This window comes from Pterocles gutturalis, unplaced genomic scaffold (assembly GCF_000699245.1).
Source record: "Pterocles gutturalis isolate BGI_N339 unplaced genomic scaffold, ASM69924v1 scaffold5691, whole genome shotgun sequence".
Taxonomy (NCBI): Eukaryota; Metazoa; Chordata; class Aves; order Pterocliformes; family Pteroclidae; genus Pterocles; species Pterocles gutturalis.
In genome coordinates this window covers 3510-30919 of record NW_010102828.1, presented here as the reverse complement: position 1 = coordinate 30919, position 27410 = coordinate 3510, and the positions used below count along the sequence as shown (strand labels likewise).

Sequence of the window (27410 nt, the reverse complement as noted above, 5' to 3'; positions counted from 1 at the left end):
TTGTTATTCCGTAAGCAACTGTTGTATGCTACACAGGAAACAATAACCACAAATATCACGCAGCTCTTACAATTTCTTGGGAGAGGTCAATGCCCTTATCTTCACGTAGAAGTTCTTAGCTAACTCAGAACACCTTCTCGGCCTTTGCAATTGTGTCACTTTATTTGTCTTTAAATTTTAAATTGTAAACACTTTCCTGATCAAAACTCCTGGACTAGGACAGGAGATAGCCATTGTCTTTGCAAGAACGTACCCTCGTGAGTGCAAGGGAGGTCCTACGCAATAGAAGATAACCTGGGTTAAACTGGTATCAGATTAAAATGTGTAAGTGTTTGGGAACAACTGGGAGACTGTTCAGTGCATAGATCGAGCAGTAACATGTCTGGAAGTTCATATGTTTGTATTATTTCATTTCAAATTTGGGATACAGTTCCCAAAAAAAAGTGAGACTCTTTTGAAGACCCTGTCAAGCATTTTGTCCTCATGTGAAACAAAAAACCAAATGATGGCACCATCTGGAGAACTTTGATCCTGCCCTGCTTCGGCCTGACCAGTGTCACCACAGCTGAGCTCCAACGCTGGTTAAACTGAAAGTGAAAACAAGGATTTTTTCCATTGCATTTGGGCTTTATGGTGTTTGTACAGGCAGCAAGTTGGTCACGTTTAACTGAACTCTTTCAGGAAAGACTAGAGCATGTCCATAACCCATACTTGAAGGTGGTCCTATCTGCACATGAAAGTACTGATGTTCTGGGTAACTCGTGTAGGAAAATGGAAAGCTTTTTGACAGTATTGCTGAGGTGCAGTGTAACCACTAACGAAGATGAGCAGCTAGCTGTCGCTGACTTTGATGGTAACTGCTTGATTTTGAACTCTGCAGATGTACTAGTTCTTTCTCGGGAAAAGTTGCTGTTTCCAGTTTAGAGGAATACAGATGGAGTTGAGCTGTACAATGACACAGCAAGGCCCCTTCTCCGTGTTTGCCACTCTCGATATTTAGCTTACGTGCTTTGCATCCTCTCCTAGTGGAAGTAAACACCCGTCTTAGATCCTCGTAACTGTGTACCCGAGGTAGCCACCTGAAGTGAGCTGAGCAAGGTTTGTGTGGAGAGGTGACATCTGTTAACAGACCAGCTACCCCTGGGAGAGTCAAATGAGCTTTTGGATCCAAAGGCTGAAATTCAAAGGCTCTGGCTTCGGTTTCAGACCTGAAAACACGCTTCTCTGAAAGCTTGCGTGTTCCTCCTCCTCTGCCCTGACTATGTCAGTTGGCTTCATAATAAATATTATGCTTCTGTACTGAGCTTGTCTTGCTTTTATCTTCAGACTATCGTGGCTGTAGCGTTGCTTAGGAAGCCGCTGATATTAAAGGACTGCTTACCTCAAAGGGATCTGTCCTTAAAATGATTGCACTTCATTTTTCAAACCCAAGGCATGCAATGCTGATGCTGAGATGAAGAATTACATTTTTAGGAAGCTGGAAACGTGGGAGAATATTGCATACTTAATTGGGAGTACTCTTTCCTCCGGAGTGGCGAGCATCCACATTCAGTGGTGGCTGTACTGAAAACATACCTGTGATTTGTAGTGAACTCTTACAGGGGTAGCTTTATGCAGTGTTAGAATATTATGGCATGTTATATTTTGAGTTTTTTAAGAGTATGAATTTTCCATGCCATTGCTCCATCAGCTCTCCCCCTGCTCTACACTGAAAATACCTCAATCCTGGCATGGTCCCTGTGGGTAGGAAGATGATTCTTTCAGGTCAGTATATTGCCAGCATCGTTCTTCCTCCTATGACTGACCAGCAGTGGGGCACTTTTCAGCACATAATTGAATGCTGCAGTCCTATTTTGTGTCTGTCATGGCACCATCGAAGTCCGTGTCCTTGCTGTGATGGAGGTTCAGACTAGATGCTTCACAGGGAGATGCTAACATGACAAGAAGCAACCTTTCGAGAAACAAAAGGAAAGAATTAAAATTGTAAGATGCTATCAAGAGGCGCTGGTGTCCTAATTCTAGAGAGCTAACGGTTGGTTTGTTCACCGGGAGGATTTCTGTCACTTTAGAAAGTTTGATCTTTATTTTGATGATAATAGGGTATTGCAGCGAGAATGCGTTTTTACTCTGTAGATAGCTTAAACCTTGTTCTTAGTTCTCTCAGGAACATGCTTTTGCTGTTGTTCTTTAGGAGTAGATGTATTGGTAAAATGCATTGCAGTAGTTTTGTACCTTATGCTTTCTTACATGTTTCTCACCAAACAGCCTAGCTACAGCGGTGAGCTGGGCCCTCCAGGTCGGAGCTCTTTGGACAGTGTGGAGATGGCGTACGCTCGGCAGGTGAGTGGAAATGAAGAAACATAGTTAAATGTTGTTTTCCACAGAGAGGTGGGGAAATTAAAGGTCTGTGAACACCCTGTGTAAGCAGATATGGCAGGTAAAACATGAAAACATCTGTCTGTGGTTAAAATATAACTGGAAAATGCAGAAGTTTAGACTGACTGTTTTTAGGTGTGTGCTCATCTGTCTGGTACAGGATTTTTTTGTTCAGAAGGAGATCCTGAATACCATACATGATTGTAGAAGTTATGCTCATATAGTAAATTGAAACTCCTTTCACCTTTCAAAAAAATGTTTTTTTAGAATTCATGTCAGTGCATGATAGTACACAAATGAAGACTTTACATTCCCTTTATTCTGACATGTGGAAGATCACATTTCCGATGTGTGCGTGTAGGAAAAAACACGTTTAAGTCTTAATCCTGATGTTTGTCAAATTATATCCCATTTTAGTGGCATCGCTTATGAAAAGCTTTAGTGCATCAGCTACGAATTAATATGTCTGGTGGCATTAGACTCCCTCTGAAAATTTTCAGGGAAAACTGATAAACTTTTACATAACCAATTTGTTACCTTTGTTGTTTGAGATGATCTGTTTACCAGCACTGTTGGAAACAAAATGAAAGAGAAGGACTTGATTTTTTTTCAAAATGGGATATGTAGAACTGTGGAGACAAAGCCTTGCCTAATTTGTACACAATTGCTGTGATTGTGTGCATTGGCTCAGTCTTTGTGGAGCCGGATAGCAGCCTGGACATCTGTGTTTCTGTCTGCGTTTGGTTACGGTAACGGTGAAGAATGAATCACAAAATAAAGTGCATAGTTGTGCTGATAAAGTGCACGTTTGATTTAGTGGTTGTTGATGTACAGTAATTTGTTTCATCTCTACTGTAATATTTCTGTATCGAGGATCTTCCTTGGGGCATAATTGTACCCGCACTTTGAGGCTGAGGGTGTCGTTCCCTGATGTTCTGAGGATACAGAAAGCTCAGCCTCTCTAGCAGTGCTAATAGCAGGGGTAGCTGCAGCATCAGTGTTTTGCCTGTGGGTGGACAGGTGGGCTCTCACTGGGTTTATGGCTGCTTGCCGGGTGTGATGGAAAGGTGGCATTTGTGGCCAGGCTTCTGCCACCAAAACACTTCACACAGCCACCGTGTGCTCCCAGCAAACCCTCTGCAGAAGCTGGCCTGGCTGAGCTGGCTGTAGCCTCACCCTGCCTGGGTCCAGATACCTGGAGTTCAGTGCTGGATACGGGGCTCCTGTGGGTGTCAGTGGGTAGCTAAGAGTCATGGTCCATGCTGTTTCAGTTCATCAGCGGCCATGAAATGTGTTTTAATTACACTGAAATGATTAATTGTTCTTTGTTCAAACTGTTTCACAGAAACACAGCAAAGTCCATTTATGTGATTCCACTGATGCTAGATTCTGGTTGCGATCCTGAGCTTAGCATCCTGCTTGCGTGCTGGACATGTTGTGGAAGTAGTTCATGCAAGAAGAAGGGACTTAAGCTACAACAGCCCTGCCTTTCCAGCATTGGGAATGATTATTTTTGGAGGGAACTGGAAAGTCTTTGGGCTGAGAGTAGAATAAGCAATAATGGAAGTAACTAAATTTAAATTAAGACCAAGATTTAAATCAAAACAGGTGTGTGTGTGTGTTTAAGGGCAGGTTTTGAAGGGCCGGGTTTCTGTTCACTTTCCCTGAATACTGCCACAAACCAGCAAAATTGTTTCTTTTATGTCAGCAGGCAGGAGGCTGCCATGCAGGGGAATATCACAGCCATCCAGTTGTCAGGTCTTCTCTGAATCTTTGTGCTCCAACAATTGTCTGTAATTAGTCTAACAGGGCATTCAGCGCAGCGCTCTGCCTTGCAGAACCCCTGAACAGCTGCACTGCTGCCTGCCTTCAGGCAGGCCTGGGGCTTTGGTGTGCGGTGGAAGTGTGGTTAGGGGTGATGCCGCTGCTCCTGTTGGATTAGAAGCAGCTAATGTGGGAGGGAAGCAGAAAGGACTTGCTGGGGACACTCTGTTCTTGAAACCTGGTTCAGATTTTGCTGCTGTGGCTGGGGAGGGGGAAGGGGAGTAATATGTATTGTTAAACTTGCTTACTTTCAATATGTTTCAGATTTATATTTATAATGAGAAGATAGTGAATGGACATCTGCAGCCTAACCTGGTGGACCTTTGCGCTGCTGTTGCAGAACTGGATGATAAGGTACTGCCAGTGAGTTAACATAAAGAAACGTATTTAATCTGTTTTCAGCTGTGATTAACAGCCTGCTGACATTGGTGGAAAAATACTGATATTGCCAAAAAAATTGCATGGCTCCACAGAAAACAGAGCCAATACTGGAATCTTCTCTAGCATAGCGGGGCCCACCTGTGATGAATTTGGTCATGGTAAAAATTTGACACAGCGAGGAAGAAAAGAACCTGCTTTCACTGCAGTGTCCCATCATGAGTGATGAGCGGTCAAGGAAAAACGTTGCTTTTCATTTTAAGTGGATTCTATTGTTTGGTTTTCAAAATGTGGCCTCCTAATATCCTTTGAATGGATTTAGCTGTAGGTGAAAGGTCTTCAATCAGACCCTGCTAGAGCTGAAGCACACTCCCCTAGGATTGACTTCAAACCAATGATCTGCCTGCTTTTCTTTTTTTTTTTTACCCACTCCTTTAATTGTGTTGCCTTGATCCACCCCAAAAAACCCAAATGCACAAACCTGGCCACCTTTGAGAAATGCTTGGAGGGAGAATACTGCAAGAGGGTCAAGTCATGAAAAAACTTTGTAAATGGGGAGAGCAAAAAGCTGTTCAGAAGCTGAGGGGCAAATGCTTCAGTCAGATCTGAATTACAGAGGTGCATCTTTGTTTTGAACAGCTTTGTTCATTTTGCTAGGGACAACACGGCAAGTTTCGATGTTCTTGCTGCTTTGAAGCACCGAGATCAAACGCCTGCCCTTGCTGGAGCTAACAGTGCTGTTACTTCTCAGTATTTTGCTGTTTCAGCAGGGATACTCTAGTCCTGGAGATACAGATCGATCTCATCCTTATGAATGAGCAGACCTGGATGGCTTTCAACATTTTTTTCAGACCTGAGTCTTTGTCTAGGTGATCAGTGTCCTTTAGGTATTTCTCATCACAGCTGATTGCACAGCTTTCCAGTGGCAGCCAGAGCAATTCCTTATATGAAAAGCTGACGTTGTTGTGGTATTTACTGAGTGAAATGTACAAGCTGGAAAAGGGGAAGTAGTCTGAGCATCAAGTACCCAGTCTAGTTTTGGAAATAATTGTCAATCCTGGGTGACAGTTCCAGGCACAATATTTATAACCATTTTCTTGCACAAGAATTATGCAGAGAAGCCTGAGAAATTTGAATTCTGCAGGACAGAAGTGGATTACCTTCATGTCTGCATCTGGTATCTCCATTACAAATCTGAACAGACATTACTCTTCTGTTTTTATGCTTTTCTTAAGCATCGAAACACTATGTAGCTCAAAACAGTGTTGTTTGTTCATCTTTTTACTAATCACTTTTGTATGAAATGGCTTGCTTATAGAACGTATCTGAAATGTGGGCCATGGTGAAACAAATGACTGATGTTACCCTGGTTCCTGCTAGCGATGCCTTGAAAGTGCGGACCAACATGGAGGTGCGTATGGAGTTCGTGAGACAGGCTCTGCACTACCTAGAACAAAGGTAAGGTGAATGCTCTGGGTAGCACAGAGTTCCCTAATAATAAAACAGAATGACTTTGCGCACAAACATATTAACAAGTCAGCTACCTCTCGCTGCTCACAGAAGTGTCTGTTGCCTGTCTTTTCTGTTCTGCAGGGCTTAGAGCAACCACTTGACTATAAAACTGTTTAGTTAAAAAGGCCTTGAATCCATGGGGAGGTTGTTTAGAAGACACTAAGATCTTTTATTCTTTTTTCTATGTTGCCCTTAAATATTCTATATCTGTCATAGCGCTATGTGGAGATTTTTGGGTTGTGGAAAGAGATCTATTTCTCCCGTGCAGAATAATTCTTCCTTTCTATTCTCCCTTTCCGATTGCTGATCACTGTCAGCAGCTAGTGCTGGGAGGAAGTGAGGACAGCAGTGGGGATGAACCTGGTGCAGTGAGTCAGGTTCTGATCAAGCCATTTCTACACCAAAAGGTTTTTGTGAAATTTGAAGAGGCTGGTGCTGAGACATCTAGCAATGATTTTCAGACTCTGGGAGGTGGCTTCCTGTCTGTATCAGCAAGTATCACAGGGGCCTAAACTCCTTGACCAAGAAAGTGCTTGGAGAATTGTAGGCTCTGGAGCAGACAGAAAGGTTGTAGAGAGAAAGCTCAAAGCTGAATCCCCCGATGGCTCTATTGCCTATTCACTGCACATGTGGACTGCAATGTCTCTTATCTAGTAGCCGCTGACGTAAGGCCTGCAGGCTAGTTCAGCAGTGGAAAGCAAATAATAGCTGCAGTGTAGTGCGTGGGCATCTGTTAAGAATACAGATATGCCACCTGAGTGCAGAAAGTGCCAAGTTCTGATACAGTATGCTGGGAAGAGATGTTTTCACCTCCTGGCACGGCCTTTTCTTGGCCCCTGACAGTTGGTTGCCACACCTCATCAGCACTCGTTGTCACCCAGGGGTGGTGGCAGAGTGCCTGCTTGCGCATGGATGAACTGATGCATCAGAAGGATCTTCTGTTTCCAGTTCTTCGGTCTCAGCAGTGTGCAATGAGCCACATTAACCTGATTTGCCGAGCATTCACAAAAAAACAAAACAAAACTGTGCTGTGCTGTGCTTTGCTTTGTAGCTTTTCTTTCCTAGCAGGAATTGGCTAGTACTGGGGTGTTTCCATGCCTCACCAGCCCCTCACACGTACAACGAGGAGGTGTAGGGCTGCTCACAGATGGTTTTGCGTTAGTTGCTTTGGAGCAGCTGTGGTCTTAAGCCCTGAGGAGCATGTGCTACACTCGGCCATAATGTTAGTTATTGAGATACACAGATACTTGCCTTCGTGTAGCATAGCCTTCCAGTTTTATAGTCTGGTAGTGCACGAGTCTGCATGGCTGCGGAGCAAGAAAAAAAGAACTTAATGTAATGCGTTGCTGCTGCTTATATAGTTACACCTTCAGTGTACAGACTTTCAAGACTCCTGCTTCTAAACATGAATACTTGTTGAAGTGACCTGCCTTGATTAAAGGCTTTTGTGGGTTATTTTAGAAGGTGTTCTCAAAGCTACGTTTACCAGTTTTTCTCTAAATTCCCTTTTTCTCTGTGATTTTCTTCAGGTAAGTCCATGGCCCTAAAGTTTATTTGTCTGTAGGGCAGGGAGGAGAGACAAACATATCTGTGGTGTTCTAGTGTTCTTTTGTGACAGGATTGAGAGTTAAAACATTAGGATAGAAAGGCTTTTTGCCAGTTATATAATTGAGTTTAACTTAGTATTAAGACAACCTAAGGAGAAGAACTTCATAAGAGAGTTGAACCTGGAGCAGCACACCACAGACTCCAAACGTGGTTTTTCTCGAGACTACTGAATACAAGGATCTTCCTAAATAGTTGTTTTTGCCTCATCTTGTTGTAATGATGATGCTTGAACATCAAGGAAATTTGCTTTAAATTGCTCATTCAGTTAGATCTGAAAGGCGCTGTATGTTTTCGTAGCAAGTCTGTTTCGGTCTGTTCACATGCTTGTTCTGTTTGTGGTGTTTTTCAGTTACAAAAATTACACCTTTGTGACAGTCTTTGGAAACTTGCACCAGGCTCAGCTGGGTGGAGTACCAGGGACCTACCAGCTAGTCCGCAGCTTCTTGAACATCAAACTCCCTGCGCCTGTCCCTGGTCTTCAGGTATGTCCAGCACTTTCAGCGACTGACCTGAAATAAGAACGCATCTGTTTGCTCCAGCACAGCCTGGAGACTAGTGCGGCCTCCAGCAGTTTTTTCTATTATTTGAACTGCTTTTAGGGCAGCAGAGTCTTACTCCTTCTCTAGAATTTTTCATTGGGAAAATGGAAGATAGTAGACAAAACCACTTTGACTTCCGAGCTAGTCCTGAAGCATGGTGGTGCTTGGTAGTTTGAGTTCTAAATTCTAGAAATTATGGTCTCTTCTAGTGATCTAGAGATCATCAAGGAAATATTAAAATGTTATGATGTAATCTCCCTGTTTTGCTTTTTCTCTTTTTTGCACTTATTGTAAGAAGGCGACACCATGTAATGAGTTAATCTGAATTGTAGCCTGAGCCTTTTATTTAGGAATCAGAATAAAATTCTGCTCACCTGCACATAGTAGAAAGTGCATAGCTGTGCACCTGCAAAATTACCAGATAAACAGGCAGGCTGGGTTGAAAAATTGAAGTTAAATGTTAAATGAAAAAATAAAGTATAACATTGGAGACGACAGCTGAGTCTAGCTGTCCTTTTCTTACCTGCTGAGGTCCATGATTATTTTGGTGTCTTTCCATTTCAGTACAAATGTTCTTAATACCTCGGTGGTCTAATCAAATCCACTTTCTGGGATTGTCAGAACCTCACTCGGAATTGAAATCTGGGAAAGCAGAAGAGAGTCCAGTCCTATCCTTTGCTGCTAGGATGTGCACAGCTTTCACAGGACTTAAACTTTATGACCTCTGGCTTCTGTAACGCAAACAGAATTTTTTACCAAAATCAGTGTGCGGGTATAAGTGCAGAAATAATGAATGAGGCAAATAATAAAGAAAATTAATTCAAATATGCTGCTCTTTTAAAAAACAGTAATTATTTCTTTCTTTGTTTTCAGGATGGTGAGGTGGAAGGCCATCCTGTCTGGGCACTGATTTACTACTGTATGCGCTGTGGAGATCTGACTGCAGCCATGCATGTGGTGAAACGGGCACAGCACCAGCTGGGAGAGTTTAAAACCTGGTTCCAGGAGTACATGCAGAGTAAAGATAAAAGGTATTTGGGAACTAGGAAAGAACTTTGCGAGGGGTGGGAATTGCTGTGGAGTAGTGAAGTAACAAGTAGCTTGGTAGAAATACAAGAAGCTTGGGTCTCTTCTGGTGGTGATGGCTGCCTGCTGTTTCTATTACCTGCATAAATTATGTGTAAGAAGTTTTCATATTTTAATTTGTGGCTTTGACATCTAGAAGTCTTCATAGAGAAAGTGTTATTTGAAAATATGCAAAAATGTACCTTTTGTACCAAAAGAGCTACCTGGTGTAGCTTTGCTTTTTCACTATAGGATCTGCCCTGTCTAACGGTAGGATAGTGCATACAATAGATCAGGTTTAGTCTGCTGCCAGGAATCCTGTGTCTTTTTATTTCCCCTGTCGCTTATTTTAGTTGAATTTCCTTTGGGGAACGCTTTTTACTATGCCTGTTTTCATAAGAATGCCACACAATAAAAGCAAGAAGGGTTTGTTAGAGGCCTTTAGAGGCATTCCCTCTCACATCTTCCTTGTGCTTATTCTCCTCTTCCAGTTTTTGCTGTCTATCACTTGACAGAGGCCAGTGGCCAAACTACTGATGATGTGGCTGCAAGCAGTTAGTGCATCTTAGGGTGTGCTCTGAACTCTGCTGTAGTGTTTTAGGTTATCTTGTTTATCTTTCCGCTTGCACTGAATTGAAACAAGTGCACGGTCAGCTATTGCATTACAGCTGCGCTCCCCTCAGGGGAATGGCACTGTGCTAAGGTACTGGCTGGAACTGGGAAACCAGAGGGCACAGGTAAGTGCCAGGACATGAACCTGTAATATCCTGCCTCAGCCTATGGCCGTTTCATTCCTATGAGGGAAGCCCTTATCCTGCAATATGTTGAATGTACTGGGGCTCTTCAGGTATGAAAATGTGAGCAAGAACATATCAGTTCACGTCTTTAACAATTAAAAAAAAACCAAAACCAAAGTGCCATTTACCAGGTAGTGTACGCCATGTGTTATTCTATAAATTAACCTAGTTTGTAGAGAATATCTAGGAGTGCTCATTAGATTGTTCCAGAAACCTTAGTGAAGGTACTTTCATTGTTTTAATTGCAAACACTTTAATAAGATACAGTATCATCAGCTATGAAAAGGTACTCTTCCTACAGATTTAACAAACAATGTCTTAGTCTAGGAGAACGCCTTATTGATTCAATTCTGTAAAATTCTCTACAAGAGGGTACAAGAAATAGAATGACAAAGAACATTATGACAGTATTTAATGATAAAGATGAAAGTGTCTCTGCTAAAAGTCTTCATGGTACAATGAGCTGCTCACTTGTTAGTTACTAACCCAAAGAGTTCCAAAGGCTTTGAACTCTCTTTTTCTGAAATGATGAAAAATAGCAGAGTCAGTTGAAAATAGCCCATCTTCCACAATATTAATGCACCTCTAAAGAGACTGTAATCTGATTTTTTTTCCTGCAATGGGTATTTAAAGATGATCCTTCGTAACTGTAATTATGTGTTTAAATTCATGTGTACAAAATTTTTACATACAGATGTAAATAGAAAGTACAAGAAACATTGGCCAGTGCTTACTGTCATTGTGCCTTTGCTGTGAATAGGCACCTGTTTACACTGATTTGTAGCCAGATTTCCTCGTACAGGGAAAGATGAGTTTCATGTCTTTTCTGTCTTTTTTTTTTTCCTTAGGCTATCTCCTGCCACAGAAAATAAACTGCGTCTTCATTACAGACGAGCTCTGAGAAACAATACTGACCCGTACAAAAGGGCTGTTTATTGTATTATTGGCCGCTGTGACATTACAGATAACCACAGTGAAGTTGCTGATAAAACAGAAGATTATCTCTGGCTAAAAGTAAGTGTGGTGTTGGGGCTGTGTTGTTGTTTGGTTTTTGGGTTTTTTTAAGTACAGGTCTAAACGGTGTTGCATTTCCACACTGCTCTGCTAACCTCCCTACTTCCAGGTCCGGTGTTTCACATCAATGTAGTACCTGTGACTTGGCCTTGCAGATAGTGAGGGGCTGGGAACTCGGGTCCCAGGGCTGCCCTGTTACCCTCTGTACTATCAGGTGTTAATTTGGGGACACCTGTCTTTGGAAATGTCATGTTCTTCAGTTGGCGCTGATCTTTGTCAGCTGCTTTTACAAGTAGTGTTAGCTTGCTACAGCGAGGATCCTTTGAATTTTCCTTTCTGGATGGAGTATGGCTGAAATGTAGGTGTCAGCTGGCAGAAGCATCTCTGTAATCCAGAGTCCTTGCAGTTTTGGTGGGGGTGTGATAGATACTGGTCAGTACCCATTTCTCTCCTTTGTCAGAAAGGAGTAGAATGATGTATTTGTTAGGACTGGGTAAAAAAAAATAAATTGCTTTTAGTTATTGCTTAGTGAATATTCAGAGTCCCAGCATTGGAGTTTGGCATAGACAGATACAAAAGGACCCCTGGGTTATATCTGCACGGCTTTCTGCTGTTGCTGTGTTAGAGATCTTTGCTTCCCAGCAATGCACGGACCTGATGTTGTGGCTAGAAGTAGCTTCTAGTCAGCTGGTCAGACCTTAGGAGGGACTTCAGATGGAACTGGTATTGTCTGAGTGTATCCCTTGTGCAAGGTGAAGGTGAAAAATCTGAGCTGCTTTTGTTGGATGTGTTTTTTAGCTGAACCAAGTGTGCTTTGATGACGATGGTGCAAGTTCTCCACAAGACCGATTAACGTTATCACAGTTCCAGAAGCAGCTGCTAGAAGACTATGGTAAGACATCAGAGAGATGGATTACTTGGGGCTCTGCTTTTCTGCTTAGGGCATTTTCCAGTTGTTATTACACAAACCCCAGACTCCACGTAAAGCCCTATAGCTCTCCACTAGAGACATACATCTTTAGGGTGTTCATCGGCAGCATGCTTCCCCAGAGTAACAACAGATTAATGTAGGCATGTATTTGCAAAGCTTTTCTCTGTGCACGTCCGCTGTTCGTTGTTTCCCTTAAATTACTGTTTCAGGTAATTTTCTGGGCACCCAAATCACAGTTCCTTCCACTTCAGAAATTTTTATCACAGCCCAAGAGAGTACCTTTTCCCGTAATCGTGTTCCAGTCAGTCATAATTATCTCACTTGGACTATCCAAAACACAGAACTGCATTTCCACAGACTTCTAGTTTCTAGCATCGCTCACACCTCGATAAAAATGTGTGGAAAAGAAATACAAAAAGCTATGATTGGTGTCACTAAGTAGGAAAGTCCAGATTTTTAACATTATTTGTACGTGCTCTGGTCTTTTGTGATGTATTTGCAGTGAAACAGTTATAGAGAACCCACTGAAACATTCTGTTTGGTCTGTGTTTATTTCTGTTGGCACTGAGTAAACAATAGTGATGCACTGTGACAGGAAGCACCCGCTGCCAGTGATCTCTGATTGCAGAATCATTTTCACTTACGCTCTGTGCGTGTTGTGGTTTCTTTCAGGTGAATCTCATTTTGCAGTGAACCAGCAGCCTTTCCTCTACTTCCAAGTATTGTTCCTGACGGCACAGTTTGAAGCTGCAATTGCTTTTCTCTTCCGGACAGAGCGCTTGCGTTGTCATGCTGTTCATGTTGCATTGGTCCTGTTTGAGTTAAAATTGCTCCTGAAATCTTCTGGGCAGAGTGCACAGCTACGTAAGTCCTGCACGTTTACTTTCCAGTAAGGGAATATTTTCTGAGCCTTTAGAATACCCTGTAGACACTGCAGGTCTATGTAATTGATCAAACAAGCAGCATTTGTCTTAACAATCTCCTAAAAGTTAATTGTTTTAGTTGCATTAGAGCTCTGGATTGTGACTCAGACTAATTTGAGATGAAGATCAGAGCAACATCTCCTGCCACCAAGTTCTCTCATAGCACCAAGTTCTCTCATAGCACCAAGTTCTCTCATAGCACCGGGTTCTCTCATAGCACCGGGTTCTCTCATAGCACCGGGTTCTCTCATAGCACCGGGTTCTCTCATAGCACCGGGTTCTCTCATAGCACCAAGTTCTCTCATAGCACCAAGTTCTCTCATAGCACCAAGTTCTCTCATAGCACCAAGTTCTCTCATAGCACCAAGTTCTCTCATAGCACCAAGTTCTCTCATAGCACCAAGTTCTCTCATAGCACCAAGTTCTCTCATAGCACCAAGTTCTCTCATAGCACCAAGTTCTCTCATAGCACCAAGTTCTCTCATAGCACCAAGTTCTCTCATAGCACCAAGTTCTCTCATAGCACCAAGTTCTCTCATAGCACCAAGTTCTCTCATAGCACCAAGTTCTCTCATAGCACCAAGTTCTCTCATAGCACCAAGTTCTCTCATAGCACCAAGTTCTCTCATAGCACCAAGTTCTCTCATAGCACCAAGTTCTCTCATAGCACCAAGTTCTCTCTCTCATAGCGTTGTTTTTGACATTACAGTAAGCCATGAAGCTGGTGACCCTCCTGGCATCAGGCGTCTAAATGTTGTGCGGCTTTTGATGCTTTACACCCGTAAGTTTGAATCAACAGATCCAAGGGAAGCTCTGCAGTATTTTTACTTTCTCAGGTAGGAGCTAATTTATGTCTTTAGATTTTTCTCCCAGTTCTTACTGCTTAATTACTCTTATCTTGGAAGTTGTCAGTAACAGGAGTACCTTCCTCCTTTCCTTTGTTTTGTAGGAATGAGAAGGACAGCCAAGGAGAGAATATGTTCCTGCGTTGCGTTGGTGAACTAGTAATTGAAAGCAGAGAGGTACGTTTGGCCATGTTTTGCCTTCCTCACTGAAACGGAAATTAATTTCTTCATTGAAATCTTTATTAGGCAGGACAGCCTTAGACAGTTGTTTACTCCTTCTCTTTGACATGGACCTAGAGGATGAGAGATCTCTCAATGACCCATATGTTTAAGATATTTAATCGTGTCTTTTTGTCTGATATATATGTATATATATATGTATACAGATAATTTTGACGTCAGTCACCGGTTTTCATTCATCCATGACTTAATCTTGTATTTAGTAAATATGTTGTGAAATATGTGCAATTCATATATGTTTTTATTTCCTTTTTTCTTACTTTACATCTGTGTGGATATAGTTTGATATGATTCTCGGAAAGCTGGAAAACGATGGTAGTAGGAAGGTGAGTTGACTATTTATATAGTTTACATAAAAAATACAAACCATGGGTGATTTCCAAAGTAATTTTGAGGCTATCTTGCTTTTCTTTGTTTTTTACTAGCCAAATTATTTCTGTGTTTGAATACATACAAGTTCTCCAAGTACGAGATCCTTTTACAGAATAATGTATAACCTGCCTTAACAGAAGGCAGGTCAGCACCGCAGGGCAGGCTGTGTCCCTGTAGACGGCTGGCGTAAGTAAAGGAACACATGGCATCAGGTAACTTCAGTGAGATCAGAATTTCTTCTTTACAGTAGGAGATGGAATTTAGTACATGTTAGTAAAAAGCAATTAGTAAAATGGCTTGCTTCTAAGTGGGTGTGAGAAAGTTTTCACACATACACCTCAGTTAACAGAACAATCTGTCTGCCATTATCCTAATTCACGTCAGGAGAAGCGTAGTGCAGCCTGTTAAATTCTTGTAATTAAGGCAGCGAGGGCTGAGACCACAAACATAGCCCCAACTGATCTGTCCTCTCCAGATAGATGAGGGTAAGCATTGGATCAAAGATCAGCCATTTTCAGTTGCGATGGACCTTAGTTTTGCTGTAAAAGCAGTAATCTAAAAGTAAAACGTAAGCTTACGCAGTCAGAAGATAAAAGAAAACCTTAAGGTTTCACCTGAAAAGAGGAGAGTGCATGCAAATGATGAAAATTTTCGATAATGAAGTCTTTTGTTCACTGTGTCAACTTTGGCATCTTGCTGTGTAAAGCAGACTCCAGAATTGTTTAAATCTTAAAATTAAGATTAGGGTTCAAGCTGCAATCATTGCTACTGTCAAAAAAAAAAAAAAAAAAAAGGGAGGGGTGAAGAAGTTATTTCTGGCAGGTTTTTCTCTTAGATATTTTTGTTTTATCAGTTTAAAAGCAGTGAGATTCCACACATGAGAGCAAGGTAACTTGGTAATCTTTACAAACGTTTTTTCATTTTACAGTTCTTTATAAGACAGATAGTTTTTAGATTATACCATTAGTGGTGAACCCTGTTTTTTTTTGTCTTTACTCAGTTCCTTTTAAATGTAACTGTATTCTTGTGTTTCTTTGGTATGAAACCAGCAATTCTTACTGATGCTAGACTTATTTTTCATCCCCAGCTACAATAAAGTCCTGTCCAGATATTCCTGACTCTTTCTTTTATTCTACATGTGTGTATTGTTTCTTTTAAAATTCTTGTTGCCCTTTCATTTATCCATGTAAGATTTCACTTGCAACCTGTCATGCCAATATACACAAATAGCAACCCTGGAGACCCTGCCACATTGTATGCTGAAGTCTTTTGTGTTTTCTTCTCCTCTGTAATATGTCCCCAGCAATTAAAATAATTTAGAATTTGACCTGTTACCTGGGTCAGTTTGAATTAATTGGAAGCTGCAGATGTCTCAGTGCTGACTCCATTTTGGAGAAAGTCTCTCTCACAAGAGCTCTTTCTATTTTTAATGTGTCACTTTTGTGCGTTCCCATGGAAATGTACAGGCCATTCTAATCATAATCCAACATGTAAAATATTCATTGCCTTGACAGAATATTCAGAGGAGTTTTTAAGTATTCTCATTTCTTGTATTTTCTCACCTTTCATTTTTCTCTCACCTCTTTAGCCTGGAGTGATAGACAAATTTACAAGGGACACAAAACCCGTTATTAACAAAGTGGCTGCTGCAGCAGAAAATAAAGGATTGTTTGAAGAAGCTGCAAAACTCTATGACCTTGCAAAGGTAAATGATCTTCTGTGTGCTCCCTTAAATATGTATTTGGTTCACCAATTTTTTCAGAACGTTCTCCCTGTGATTAGAGGGTTAAATTTAATCTCAGAGACTGAATTTCCCTTATTCAAGCAGATTATTTCTGCTGCTGTTAGAGCCGTTGGCTGCATGGAGAAGGGGTTTCAGTGAGCAAACCCAGATGGATTGTGTTCCACCCCATTCTGATTTAAGACATCCTGGTTCTTGATCAAGGTCATCTTTTGAAGAGGTTGCCCTGCTCATTATTTTATTCTGGCAAGTGAAGTTATTTACCTGGAGCGTGCTCTCCCGGTTTCACAGATGTTGAAGTCTAAAATAGTTGGGCTTTATAGTGAGTATTCTTGTTTCCAAGATGCATACAGCCATAGCCACTGTTTCAAAGGAAAACTAGGGGAAAATACTTCTTCAAATGAGCCAGCAGCATTATGTTGCTCATGGCTAATATGATCTTGAGTCTCTGGGAGGGAGGAATCTCTAAGCTTGCACTAGACACCATTACATGAGACCTTTCTGCTTTTTTGGTGAGTTTAAAACACTAAGTCCCATCATGCTCCTTTTATTTGTGTGTAAATTTAATCCTAACAGAACCCTGACAAAGTTTTAGAACTGATGAACAAGCTCCTCAGTCCTGTCGTTCCCCAGATTGGCACTCCACAGTCGAACATTTTGAAGAACATGGCTCATTCCATTGCTGAGAGGTAAGACGAGGGGACAGGACAGGGTGGTTCACCTGCACCTGACCTTGAACTGTCAGCTCAGTGGGTATTAGTTCCTGATTTTGTTTCTACTGGCTGGACCATGGCATCCACAGAAATGCATTCAGGAAGACAGAGAAAAGGTCAGAATTTATTCTGTCCTGCTCACGATGGCTGGAAACAGCCACCCAGCAGCATACTCTTCGGTGGCAGGTCAGGTAAATTTGCCAAGAAGCTTTATCTGTAGGTAAATCAGGAGGAAGGAATTGCAGGGTTGCCAAGTGGAAACATTCTAGTGAGGAGCAATAAATATAATGAATTGTATGTTTTAGATTATTTTTAAAGCAAAATATCATAACAGTTGCAGATTCATTGCATACAATTCACTTGTTTGAAATCATATGGAGAGAGCGCTGCAAAACCAGTAATGCTGAGTTGTGACAGCAGAGCAGTGAGTTTAGTAGCTGTCTGAAAACTTGATTTCACTGCTGCTTTAATGGAAGCTAAAAAGGGAACTTTTAAGCTCAGGCGTATATATGGCTAACGTAATCAGTGGACCTCATTTCTACAGCCTGTTACTTTAGGAAAGTGCCTGCCATGTGGCGTTCAGAAAAAGAGAAATGGAAGTGACCAAAAGCAATGTCACCTGCAGTGTCGGTGTCCTACTTGGGGTATGCATTTGAGAGGCATCAGCGCGCAAGATTCATTAGCAGTTAGAAGTTAGGAATAACCTGCTTCTGAAAGGTTGTAATTGCAAAATAGCTTTGGGATTTTTAAAATCATCTTCTTTTGGTGCATCTTGTCACAGTGACTGCCACAGACGATTCCTGTGTTTTACTAGAGCAGAACCTGGGTACCTGTGAGCAGGTCACAGTGACTGCCACAGACGATTCCTGTATTTTACTAGAGCAGAACCTGGGTACCTGTCAGCAATGTCTTACTGCTTTTCTTCAGCCATTCTGGTGGGGAGAGAATAAAAATAAACCAGGCACGCTTGTTGGCACTTTGAAATTGGGAAGACAAATCCAGAATTGTATTGATTTCAGTCAGAGGCCTTTGCCTTTCTTCTTTTGAGAAGTGGCATTTGCCAGCCGGTCCTTCACTGAGTCAGGCTGCAGACCGAGGGAAGATTGGTGCCATATTGACTTAGTGAGAGACTCGCTTGGTAGCAGACATTAAAGAGAATTAAACCTATGGCTTGAGTTCAAGCTTCAGCAAAGGCTGTAATGGGCTTTGTTTTGCTACTTGCTTTGATCTGTAGGAGAGCGCTGAATATTACCGCTCAGCAATGCCACTTTACAGCTGCAAAATTCATGACTGCAAAGCCAGAACGGTTCTGAATAGTTCACTTTCTTGCCAATTAAATATAATACAGGGCTTTTCTTCATGCACCATACTGCAGACAGTACGGCAGCGACGCAGCTTTCCTCCTGTGCCTTTGTGTGATGTTTTTGGAACAGGGGAGAAACCCAACAGAAAAGGCCAAGAGGCTGCCTGGCTTCCTCCTCTGCAGCAGCACAGTGCGCGCTGTGTACTGTGCCCTTGCCGCCCCTACTATTACCTTGAGCAAGGAGCTCCTTTCTGACCTCGTGCTGTTAGGAGGGAGAGCAGACAGCCCTCTAGTTCATCTCCTAGCGAGTGTGGCTAGAGAGAGCACGCAGAAGCATCTAATCTGTTTTTAAGTCTTAACTTCTTGCCCGAAGCAGGCAGTCGTGCTGGAGGGTTGCTGTAACGCAGCATGTTAAACACGCTTGCACAGCGCTTGCCTTGCGGGTCTCTGGTTCCTGTCGCTGTTTTCCCCATGAATATGAGAAGAGTAAATATTTAAAGGAAACAAATGCTGGATTTGATGGAAGACTGGAAGTGAATAAAAGTCTTTTTAAAAAAGACACAACCTGTGAAAATTCTGCCTTCTGGTTAAGGAAAATGTAAAGCTGTCCTTTGCTAGATGCCTTCTGTCCTTGTGCTTGATGTCTCTGCTTCCAAGAGTTGCAAGAACGTGTTTATAAATGGTTGCCGTTTTGCACAATAAAACTGTAAAACAATTTCTTTCAGGTACAAAGCTCAGGGGATAAGTGCAAAGAAATCCATTGACTCTACGTTCTACCTTCTGCTAGACTTAATCACATTTTTTGATGAATATCACGCCGGTCACATTGACAGGGCCTTTGATGTAAGTTTCAAGAGTTCTGTTTGAAGTGCAGCCTTCCTAATGCCCTTGAAAGGCCAGAATGTCTCAAATATCATAACTTAAAATGAAAAATTATATTTAATGACTTTGAATGTTCTGCAATGCTATAGGAATTTAAAAATGTGGTTTTTCCCTGTTGCTTGATAATTAAGAAGATCTTTCTGGAGTTATTTTGTAGTTATTGAACAAAGTATTCCTGCTACTCAACAAAGAGAGGAGATAAACCAGTAAATAACAATGAAATTATTTCTCTTGAATGGAATCAGTATTTCATTAACACTTCAGAAACATACTTTATTAGTATATGGCACATAGAACCTTGATTATCTACCCTGATCCCTGTTTTTCTTTTTGAAGATTATTGAACGTCTAAAGCTTGTACCTCTTAGCCAAGATTGCATAGAGGAGAGAGTTGCTGCCTTCCGGAATTTCAGTGATGAAGTAAGTAATGTCTCTTGGTTTTAGCTTCCGAAAAGCCTTTTGCTTTGTTAAAAAGATCTTAAAGCCTTGTCATCTCATCATTCTTATTCTTTAACGGGGGAATAGAATAGAATTATTTTGCATTCATACAAGTAGGCTCTTGGCTTGCAACTTTTTCTCCTTAGTGCTGCTCTTTGGAGCACTAGAATTCCCTACCCAGAAATCCAGTCTGCATTTTGCAGAAGGCATCAACAGATCTGAATCCCTCTGAACTGACTGAGTTTGATTCAAGAATTCAGAATATTGAAAACTTTCAACCACAGTGCTGACTTAGTTCTTCCGTGCTCTTCATGGTCACTAAGCGTTTGTGGGGTCTTGTGTTTCGTTCCCTCCAAACTAGAGGAACTTGTGTATTTTGGTATTAGCAGGTGAAGCATATGAATCATAGAATCATATACGAAGCATAATGGAAGGCTATTATTGCTCTTGAACTGTTTTAACTGAAGAGTGACACTTTTTTTTAGACAGTGTTTATGTGTATTTGGGTGCTTTGGGGTTCTTTGTGTTCAGGCGCTTTGGGTTTTATCCAAACTGTTGCTATCAAACATGAAGGTACAGCCATTATGCCTGTCTGCCTCAAAACTCATGGTAACTTTTTTGCCAGGTCACAGCAGGGATAGCCATTAACTGTTACATGAGTAAATATCAACCATAGTTAGCATTGTTTGGTTTTCTGGCATCATATAGAAAGGGTAATGATTCAGTCAACCTGCTTTTCATTGCAGTATGTCTTCCCTCCCCTTCTTTGTGTAGATCAGGCACAATTTATCTGAAGTCCTGCTTGCAACCATGAATATTTTATTCACCCAGTTTAAGAGGATGAAAGGCACAAGCCCAACCACTCCTGCCAGACCCCAACGCGTAATGGAAGACAGAGATTCGGTAAGATTATAATCCTCACTGTCTGACAAGCTCTCCTACATCCTTTCTGCCCTGATTTCAAGAGATTGGGCTTCAAATAACTGTGAATCTCTAATGGTCTTAGCTTTTGGCTTGGTCAGTTACTTAGAGTCTTGGACTACTTAGCTTGCTCAGTTACTTAGTCTTTAGACTAGTCTCTCATAACTTTAGCTTTGTGTAAAGAAAGGATATTGCTCTAAATGGCATTGAGCTAATTAAGATACATTAAACTATATAGCCACCTCCTAGCAAGAGAAGACAGGTGTTCAGTTTGCTGCTTGGTGGGATCTTAAATAGTTAACAGATGTGGACAGTGCAGTGTCTGTAGGGTGGTTGGTGTTGCTGCCTTGACAACTGAGCTGCTGTTTTTCAAGGCCCTGATTTCCACTCTTTTTGTGTGAGTTAGTGCCCTGTTGATGCTGAACTGATTTCTGATGGACAGGCTTTCCTTGACTCCTCTCCTTGGCTTGCTTCCATGGTGATGTGGGCTGACATTGTCAGTGTCCTTGGGCTCAAGTACAGTGACTTGGTGAACAGCTGTAGCAGTTTGCTGGTGTTGTTCCACTGCCGCTGCAGCAGAGTGGGCAGCTTCCAGGTGCGGTGGTGCTTGGTCTGGCTCCCTGGTTTCAACGGCTGACAGCGGTGGGTTTGAATTCACTGCTAGAGTTGGCGCTGAAGTGTTTCCCCCACGCGCTGATAGGAGCCCACGCCTTTGGCAAGACTCAAAATAGTCGCCACTTAAAGGTTGCAGCCAGATTTGTGAGTACTCAGCTGCCAGCATGCCGTGTTGAGCAGAAGGGTTCTCAAGCTGAGCTGTTGTTGGGTTTGGTCTTGTAGCTCTTAAGTTAAAGCTGCCACAGGCACTTGAAAACCCAGGCCAAACCACTCATCCCATCTTGCAGATTAGGAAATGATATATCAACTCCTTTTGAGAATGAAAACCAACTTGGCCACAGCTAGCTTTATTCCAGGCTTTCATCCTTTGCAAAAGTGCCTTTGATCTGTAAATTGCAATGCTGGTAAAAGTCTTAGGAGCATTTTTAAATTAGATCAGAAAATGAAAGGCTGGAGTGATGGTACAGCTTTTCTTTTTGGGGTGTAGTCTGTGTGTGAGCTACGGGATCCTGCCTTGCAGCTGCGCTCATACTCTGGATCGGCAGCATTGGAGAAGGATGTGTGCTGCTCGGGCTTCTCCCACTTCAAGTGCTGTGCGTGTGAAGAAGTTCCAGGCTAACACAAGCTGTTACCTTCTCTGTGTGTTCACAAGGTTGGCACTGAGCAAACAACCTTAGCTGTTTATTTTGGTTTTGGGATTTCAGTCTCGTGCCTTATGTAGAAGCATTTACCGTCTCCACAGGGGTGTAATGCTGTTGGGTGTCATCTCGATGGGATCAGCAGCTTTGCTGGCAGGAGTTTGTGTAGAAGGAAGCCACCATGACATCGTACTGTGTCAGCAGCGTGCTCAGTGTGAGTGTGATGAGCAAATGTGCCCTGCACTCCTGTGCAGTGGTGTTGGAGACAGGGTTTCTGAGTCATGGATCTCTGGCTGTCATGTGTAATAAAAGCTGTGCTTAACCATCAGAGGGGACAAGTGCCTGCTGTCTCTGCAGTTGCAGAGGTGATAAGAGAATAGCTGTGTGACTGTTGTGTCAGAAGGCAGCATAAGTCTCATGTAGGATTAAAGAGAAAAAAATCTAAAGCCCTGTAGCTCCCAGTTATCTTCATGATTTGCACATGCAGAAAAATACCAGACACGGGCACACGGAAGGTAGGGTAAGAATAGCCTTGGCACATGTTCTCCTTTTTTCTTACCCTGAACAATTTTCTCTAAGACTGTGGGAGCAGGGAATCTAGGTCCCTGCAGTTTCCCTGTCCGGGAGGCACTTAGGGAATTTTAGAGGTGGGAAGAAATGAGGGCATTTCAAATGTGTGAAGAGAGGGGTTTCTCCAGCAAAATCTCCTCCATTTACCTGGACAGAGATGGCAGATACGAGCTTCTTTTGAAGCTGCTGCTGAACTTCCCTGGGAAAAAGGCAAGTTTTCCTTCTTCCCTGGGGAAGTCAATGTTAGGGGAAGTCACTGACACTGTGGATCTTCCAGAAGCTTTAACGATCGCAGCACATTGCCCAGTAGACAGTATAAGCAAAAAAAAGGCCTTTCTTTGAAATCCCTGGGTTTTCTCCAGATCAGAGCAGATAGATTCAAATCCTTCTGTTCATCAGAAGAATTTGAAAACATGGGATAGTAGCTGTTCATAAGTCTGAGGATAATTCCACGCAGCAGGGAGCAGAGTCCCCCAGAGCAGGAACACGTGGCGTTTGCCCTCTGGTGCCATGCGCTGGTCTGCTGCTGGCTGCCCCAGGTGAGACCCTGCTCTCATGGGCAGGGAGCAGAGGGGGTTTGGCAGGAACACTATGGGCCCAGCAGCAAGGGCAGGGTGGAGAGGAGTAATGCCTTTGGAGCCCCATGAACCCCGTCGTGCTCTCTGCTAGAACGTCTCCTGTGCTGCTTCAGAGATGAAATGGGCTTTCTTTAGAAATGATCAGGTTTGGAGTCAGAACTGGGGTTTATGAATTTTGTTTATTTCCGAATGAAGTTGCCTAAGCTGTGTTTTGAGTCCTTTTTTTTTACCGTATAGACATTAATGAGTTTTGGGAATGAGGGAGCAAAGTCTTGTCCCACTTGGTCTGATCCATTTTATCAGATTTCAGGCAGAGATTGCAGCCAGCCCGGACTGCGGTGCTGGAAACCACAGCTGCAGTGACAGCCCTGACCCAGATGCTGTGAGTGCACAACAGCAATGTCATATGCTTCCCGCCCAGATCTAGGGTGCCTAAGGGCATTATCTTGGCGGCAAAATTAGATCATGAAAGGAATGGAATTCTTTTTTTTTTATTTGTAGTTTCATTTTAAATTGCAAGTGACTCTAACGTTCGTTAAGTAATTACAGCCAATGGAACATCTAGACCTCCAGGCCGCTCTTAACCTCTGCAAACCTCGGTTCATTCTTCCTGAATTACTGCAACCTATCCTGTTGTTTTGATCTTTAAAAATAGACCAGTTCTCGTATCGCTGCTATTGAGCAGGTAAAGAGAACAGTAGCTCGCTCCTAAGCCTTTCTCAATCGCAATAAAAGCTTTTGCCTCTTAATACTTTAATTCCAAAGAGGCAGACACCTTGACATGTTTTGTTTTTTTCATCTATCACCTGTTTTGACCTCCACTGAAACGTAGCAGGTCAGACACAGCTACAGGACCTCTCTCTCTGTGTAACAGATTTGGAAGCAGACTAGAGGTGCTGACTGTGACTGCAGCTGAACAAGTAATTTTCAGGCTATTGCGTTAACTAGCCAATCTGTTGGTGTTAACTAGGCGGTAACTTACAACTCAGGAAACTGTCCTGGGAGCTTTTAGCAATTGGGTCAGTCTCTGTTTTGCTGCTTACTCCAGAAGCCTGCTGATGTGCTGCGCTGCCTTCTGGCATTCCTCAGCAGCGGCGGGTGCTTAAGGAAGGGAGGAGTGCCTGCCACGGCATCGCTGCCCGTGCCATCTGCTGCTCCATGTGTTTGTCCATCCTCGGCCAGACAGGAATACAGTGTGAGGCGGGAAGTCTTCTCTGTATTTTGGCCAGGCCACTGGGCTTGGTAGACAGTCATGGCTTTCCTTCAGACAGGATAATGGAAACAGAAAATGAAATTACTCTGATCTCAGTGCTAAAGAAAACTTATTTTCCTGCCCCATGTGTAAAGTTGAAGGGGTTTTTTTGCATGGCTGAAGCAGTAGCATTTAGACAGTGTCTTGAAACAAACATATGAGATGAGCATCCTGGCTTTTCCATTATCAGCTTCCAAAGCTCCTCTGTTGCCATTGGATAACTGACTGGTTTAATGTCACCCTGAAAAAGGGTGGGATTGCCTGGATGAGGGATACATTATCCAGCGAGCAGCTCTGAAAAGTACAGATTACATTTGCTTGTTTGAAAAGGCAGGCGTTTAACTCACGTCTAGCTCAGCTTTCCTTGTGGGGTTTTTGATATGAAAGTAACTGTACTTTATTTTTCTGGTTTTTAGCAACTTCGATCTCAAGCTCGTGCACTGATAACGTTTGCTGGAATGATCCCTTACAGAACATCCGGAGACACCAACGCAAGACTGGTGCAAATGGAGGTCCTTATGAATTAGCAGAGAAAGTTTTGCATAGGGTTGCGGCAACCTGTGCCTGTCTTTAGTCCATTCAGAGGGTGGGACCAGCATCGTTTTGTATTCTGTATTTTTGTTGATGGAAATAAATTCCTTTGATTTCTGTTTGTTTTTGACATTTTCATTTTCACTGATTTTTGTGTTCTTTATGTTTTTATTCATTTTATTTTAAATTGGTTTATATTTAGAAAATCATCCTTAGTGAGTTAACCGGCCATGCAGGGAAAGGAGTCCAAGCTCTGCAGCAGGGAGGTGAGCGAGCAATTTTATAGCAGAAGTGCAGAAGAAGCATTTTGATCTAATGCTGAAGCTTTTGCAGGAGCAGCTGGGATTGGAAACAGGTTTATTTTGGTAGGAGAGATTTTGTGATCAACACACAGGTTTTTAGCCAGTTGCATTCAAAATGATGCCGTATCGATTTCACCAGGAGACGTAAGGAAGCTGACCCGAGGAGTCCAAGTGTGGGTGTGCTGGCCGTGGGTCGACGTTGTTGTTGGATTAGTGGGAAGCCTGAGTCCCATGGAAGCGAAGGGCATTAAAAAATGGTTAGCTTTGAATGTTTTGAGCTACAATTAAATCAGTGTGAAGGCCTGGGATTGTGTTGTATTTTAAGCTTTTCTCTACAATATAGCTACCCATCGTTCAAATGGAATGGGAGGAATATTAGTGGTTACTCTTGTTGCTCCCTGCACGCACGTCCTTCTGCACTGCTGCTGCCTTGCCCTCGCACCCTTGTGGTACTGGGATGTGAGAACACGGGTGGTTCTGGATACAGGAATAAGCAACAAAACGTAGGGGCAGATTTCACCCTGTGCCTGAACTAACCAACCTGTGTTAACAACTGTCGTGGGAGACAATCTCCATTTTGCAATGTCTGAGTTTAGCAGCGTAGAGGGATATTTGACTGACTTGATGACAATTTCCTCATTACTTTTTCCACCAGAAATATTGTAGCATAAATTTTGTCAACCTTTTGGACAGGAAGCAAAGGGATGGCTTGCCCAGCCACCCAAACCTGTGTCTCATGGCGTTAGCAAACTGACTGTGGGGCTCCCAGCCACCAGAGGTGGGGACTGTGTGTGGCACGGAGTGGTCCTATAGCATGTTCAAGATGGTTTCAACTGAAGGCTGAGAGAGATTTGGGCAACACCCTGCAAGTAAAGGGGATTTGATAAGTTCCTAAAGAGGTTTTTTGGGAGGTGGAATTGAATTACCTATCAAAATGTTGACAGGTGAGTGCAGAAAGCTTTATTACTTATTAACATTTCTGGTGTATTCATGTGGGAATGCTTCTTGGTATGTCTCCATTGAAAATTCATCTAGTCCCCTAGAGAACAGGTTACCAAGAAGTCAGTGGCAGAGCCAGGCATCTTTCCTGGCACTTGCAGACAGTCCTGGTTGGGCCAGGGCTGCCCCGCGGACGGTCCTGCAGGATAAAACCTTCTCCGGTGTTTTTCTTGCTGGCACTCAGCCCCTGTCGTGGAGTTGCTCCGAGCATCAAACCGCCTCATGTACAGGGAGGCTGGCGAGTCTGTGCCTGTCCTCAGGCAACCACTGACCTGAACAAGAGAGGGACAGCGTCTACTGGGGAAGGGCAAGGCCACCTTCCCCGCTGTAATTCGCTCTCCCCCCTCCGGCCCTGGTGTGGGGACAGAGGTCCTTTGGGGCTCAGCTCTTACCGCTGCCATTTGCAGGACCTCGTTCTCTTGTCTGTGCCCTGCTCTGCTGAGCTGTTGTGCTGCCTCACTGGCGTGTTTCTGATGTCAAACGTTGAACCTAGGGAGCTTTTAAAACAGCAGGTTACCCTTGCTCTGCCTGCCCTTTGAGGCCAGCTGCAGCAGATGCTTTCTGGTGCTTCTCAGCCTTCACGGGTGTTAATAGAAGAGGGATGGCTGTATGCAGTGTGCTGCCTTCGTGCTCAGGAGTTGTGACTCCAGCATCTGGTCCCTTTGAAGTTAAGCAGCAACTGAATCATTTCCTATTTTGAAAAGCCAAGATGGTCCTTCCGTGATGGAGGAAGAGAGGAAATAAACCCCAGGGAGTCAAAGCTCTAGGGCTAACACTGGAAAGGTAAGACCCAGCCCTGTTTCAGACAAGAGAGGTTATGGGTGTAACAGAAGGTGCCACAGATAGTTGGAATTAAATTATTTCTTGTTGATTGCCCTGTGGTTTCTTCTTGCTCCTGTGCAGGTTGTGATCGCTACAGTTCCCAAGAGTGGTGGGTTCCAGCTCCACGCCCAGGCTCGGCTTTGGCAAACCTGGCCCTCGTCCACACTGAGGTAGGTGCTGATGCACGTCCTGGTGCTTTGCAGATCAAGGCTCCCCCCGTGGCTTTCCAGGTGTCACTGTTTTCTCTCCCCCCCACGCTTATTCTGCTGGAGAGAACAACCTGCTTCTGCTCCCTCAGGTTTCTGCCCACCAGACCTGCTGCTGCTGGACTGAGGTTGGTAACCCGTTGTACCTTCACACTCCGACTTCACTAATGCGCAGGCTTGGCCTTGGTTTTCTAAATATTTCATCTGCTGGAAGGCTTTTTGGGATGTCGCTGAATTCTTGTGTTGTGTTTGGAGCAGCCTGCTCAAAGGTGGTGTCACTAAGCGCTGCCTTTACAACAGGGAGTAGCGCTTGCTTCCACAGTGCGGTGCTGTCAAGGGGACAGTGAGAGCTGCCTCCGTTTTCCTCCGGCACGAACGGCTTCGGGCTGCTGGACAACCTTGCACAGGTCGTCGTGGCACTGTGCAACATCATCTGAGCAGGTTAGTGTTGGTAGTCTGCCAGGAAAAGTTTGCA

The 27410-nt window shown here is 43.1% G+C and overlaps 1 protein-coding gene across 1 annotated transcript in view; it reads left to right on the top strand.

Moving 5' to 3' along the window:
- The window catches only part of NUP93 (nucleoporin 93kDa), a 75690-nt gene extending 50966 nt beyond the window's left edge, over positions 1–24724 (top strand). The window contains exons 5-21 of the mRNA XM_010086432.1: positions 2266–2340; positions 4465–4554; positions 5897–6036; positions 8048–8180; positions 9111–9268; positions 10948–11113; positions 11912–12005; positions 12717–12908; positions 13677–13803; positions 13917–13989; positions 14334–14378; positions 16013–16129; positions 16742–16854; positions 18907–19024; positions 19400–19483; positions 20276–20404; positions 24492–24724. Coding sequence (XP_010084734.1) covers positions 2266–2340; positions 4465–4554; positions 5897–6036; positions 8048–8180; positions 9111–9268; positions 10948–11113; positions 11912–12005; positions 12717–12908; positions 13677–13803; positions 13917–13989; positions 14334–14378; positions 16013–16129; positions 16742–16854; positions 18907–19024; positions 19400–19483; positions 20276–20404; positions 24492–24602 — 1965 coding nt within the window. The 3' untranslated portion in view covers positions 24603–24724. The remainder of the gene's footprint in view (positions 1–2265; positions 2341–4464; positions 4555–5896; positions 6037–8047; positions 8181–9110; positions 9269–10947; positions 11114–11911; positions 12006–12716; positions 12909–13676; positions 13804–13916; positions 13990–14333; positions 14379–16012; positions 16130–16741; positions 16855–18906; positions 19025–19399; positions 19484–20275; positions 20405–24491) is intronic.
- Positions 24725–27410: the final 2686 nt, after the last annotated feature.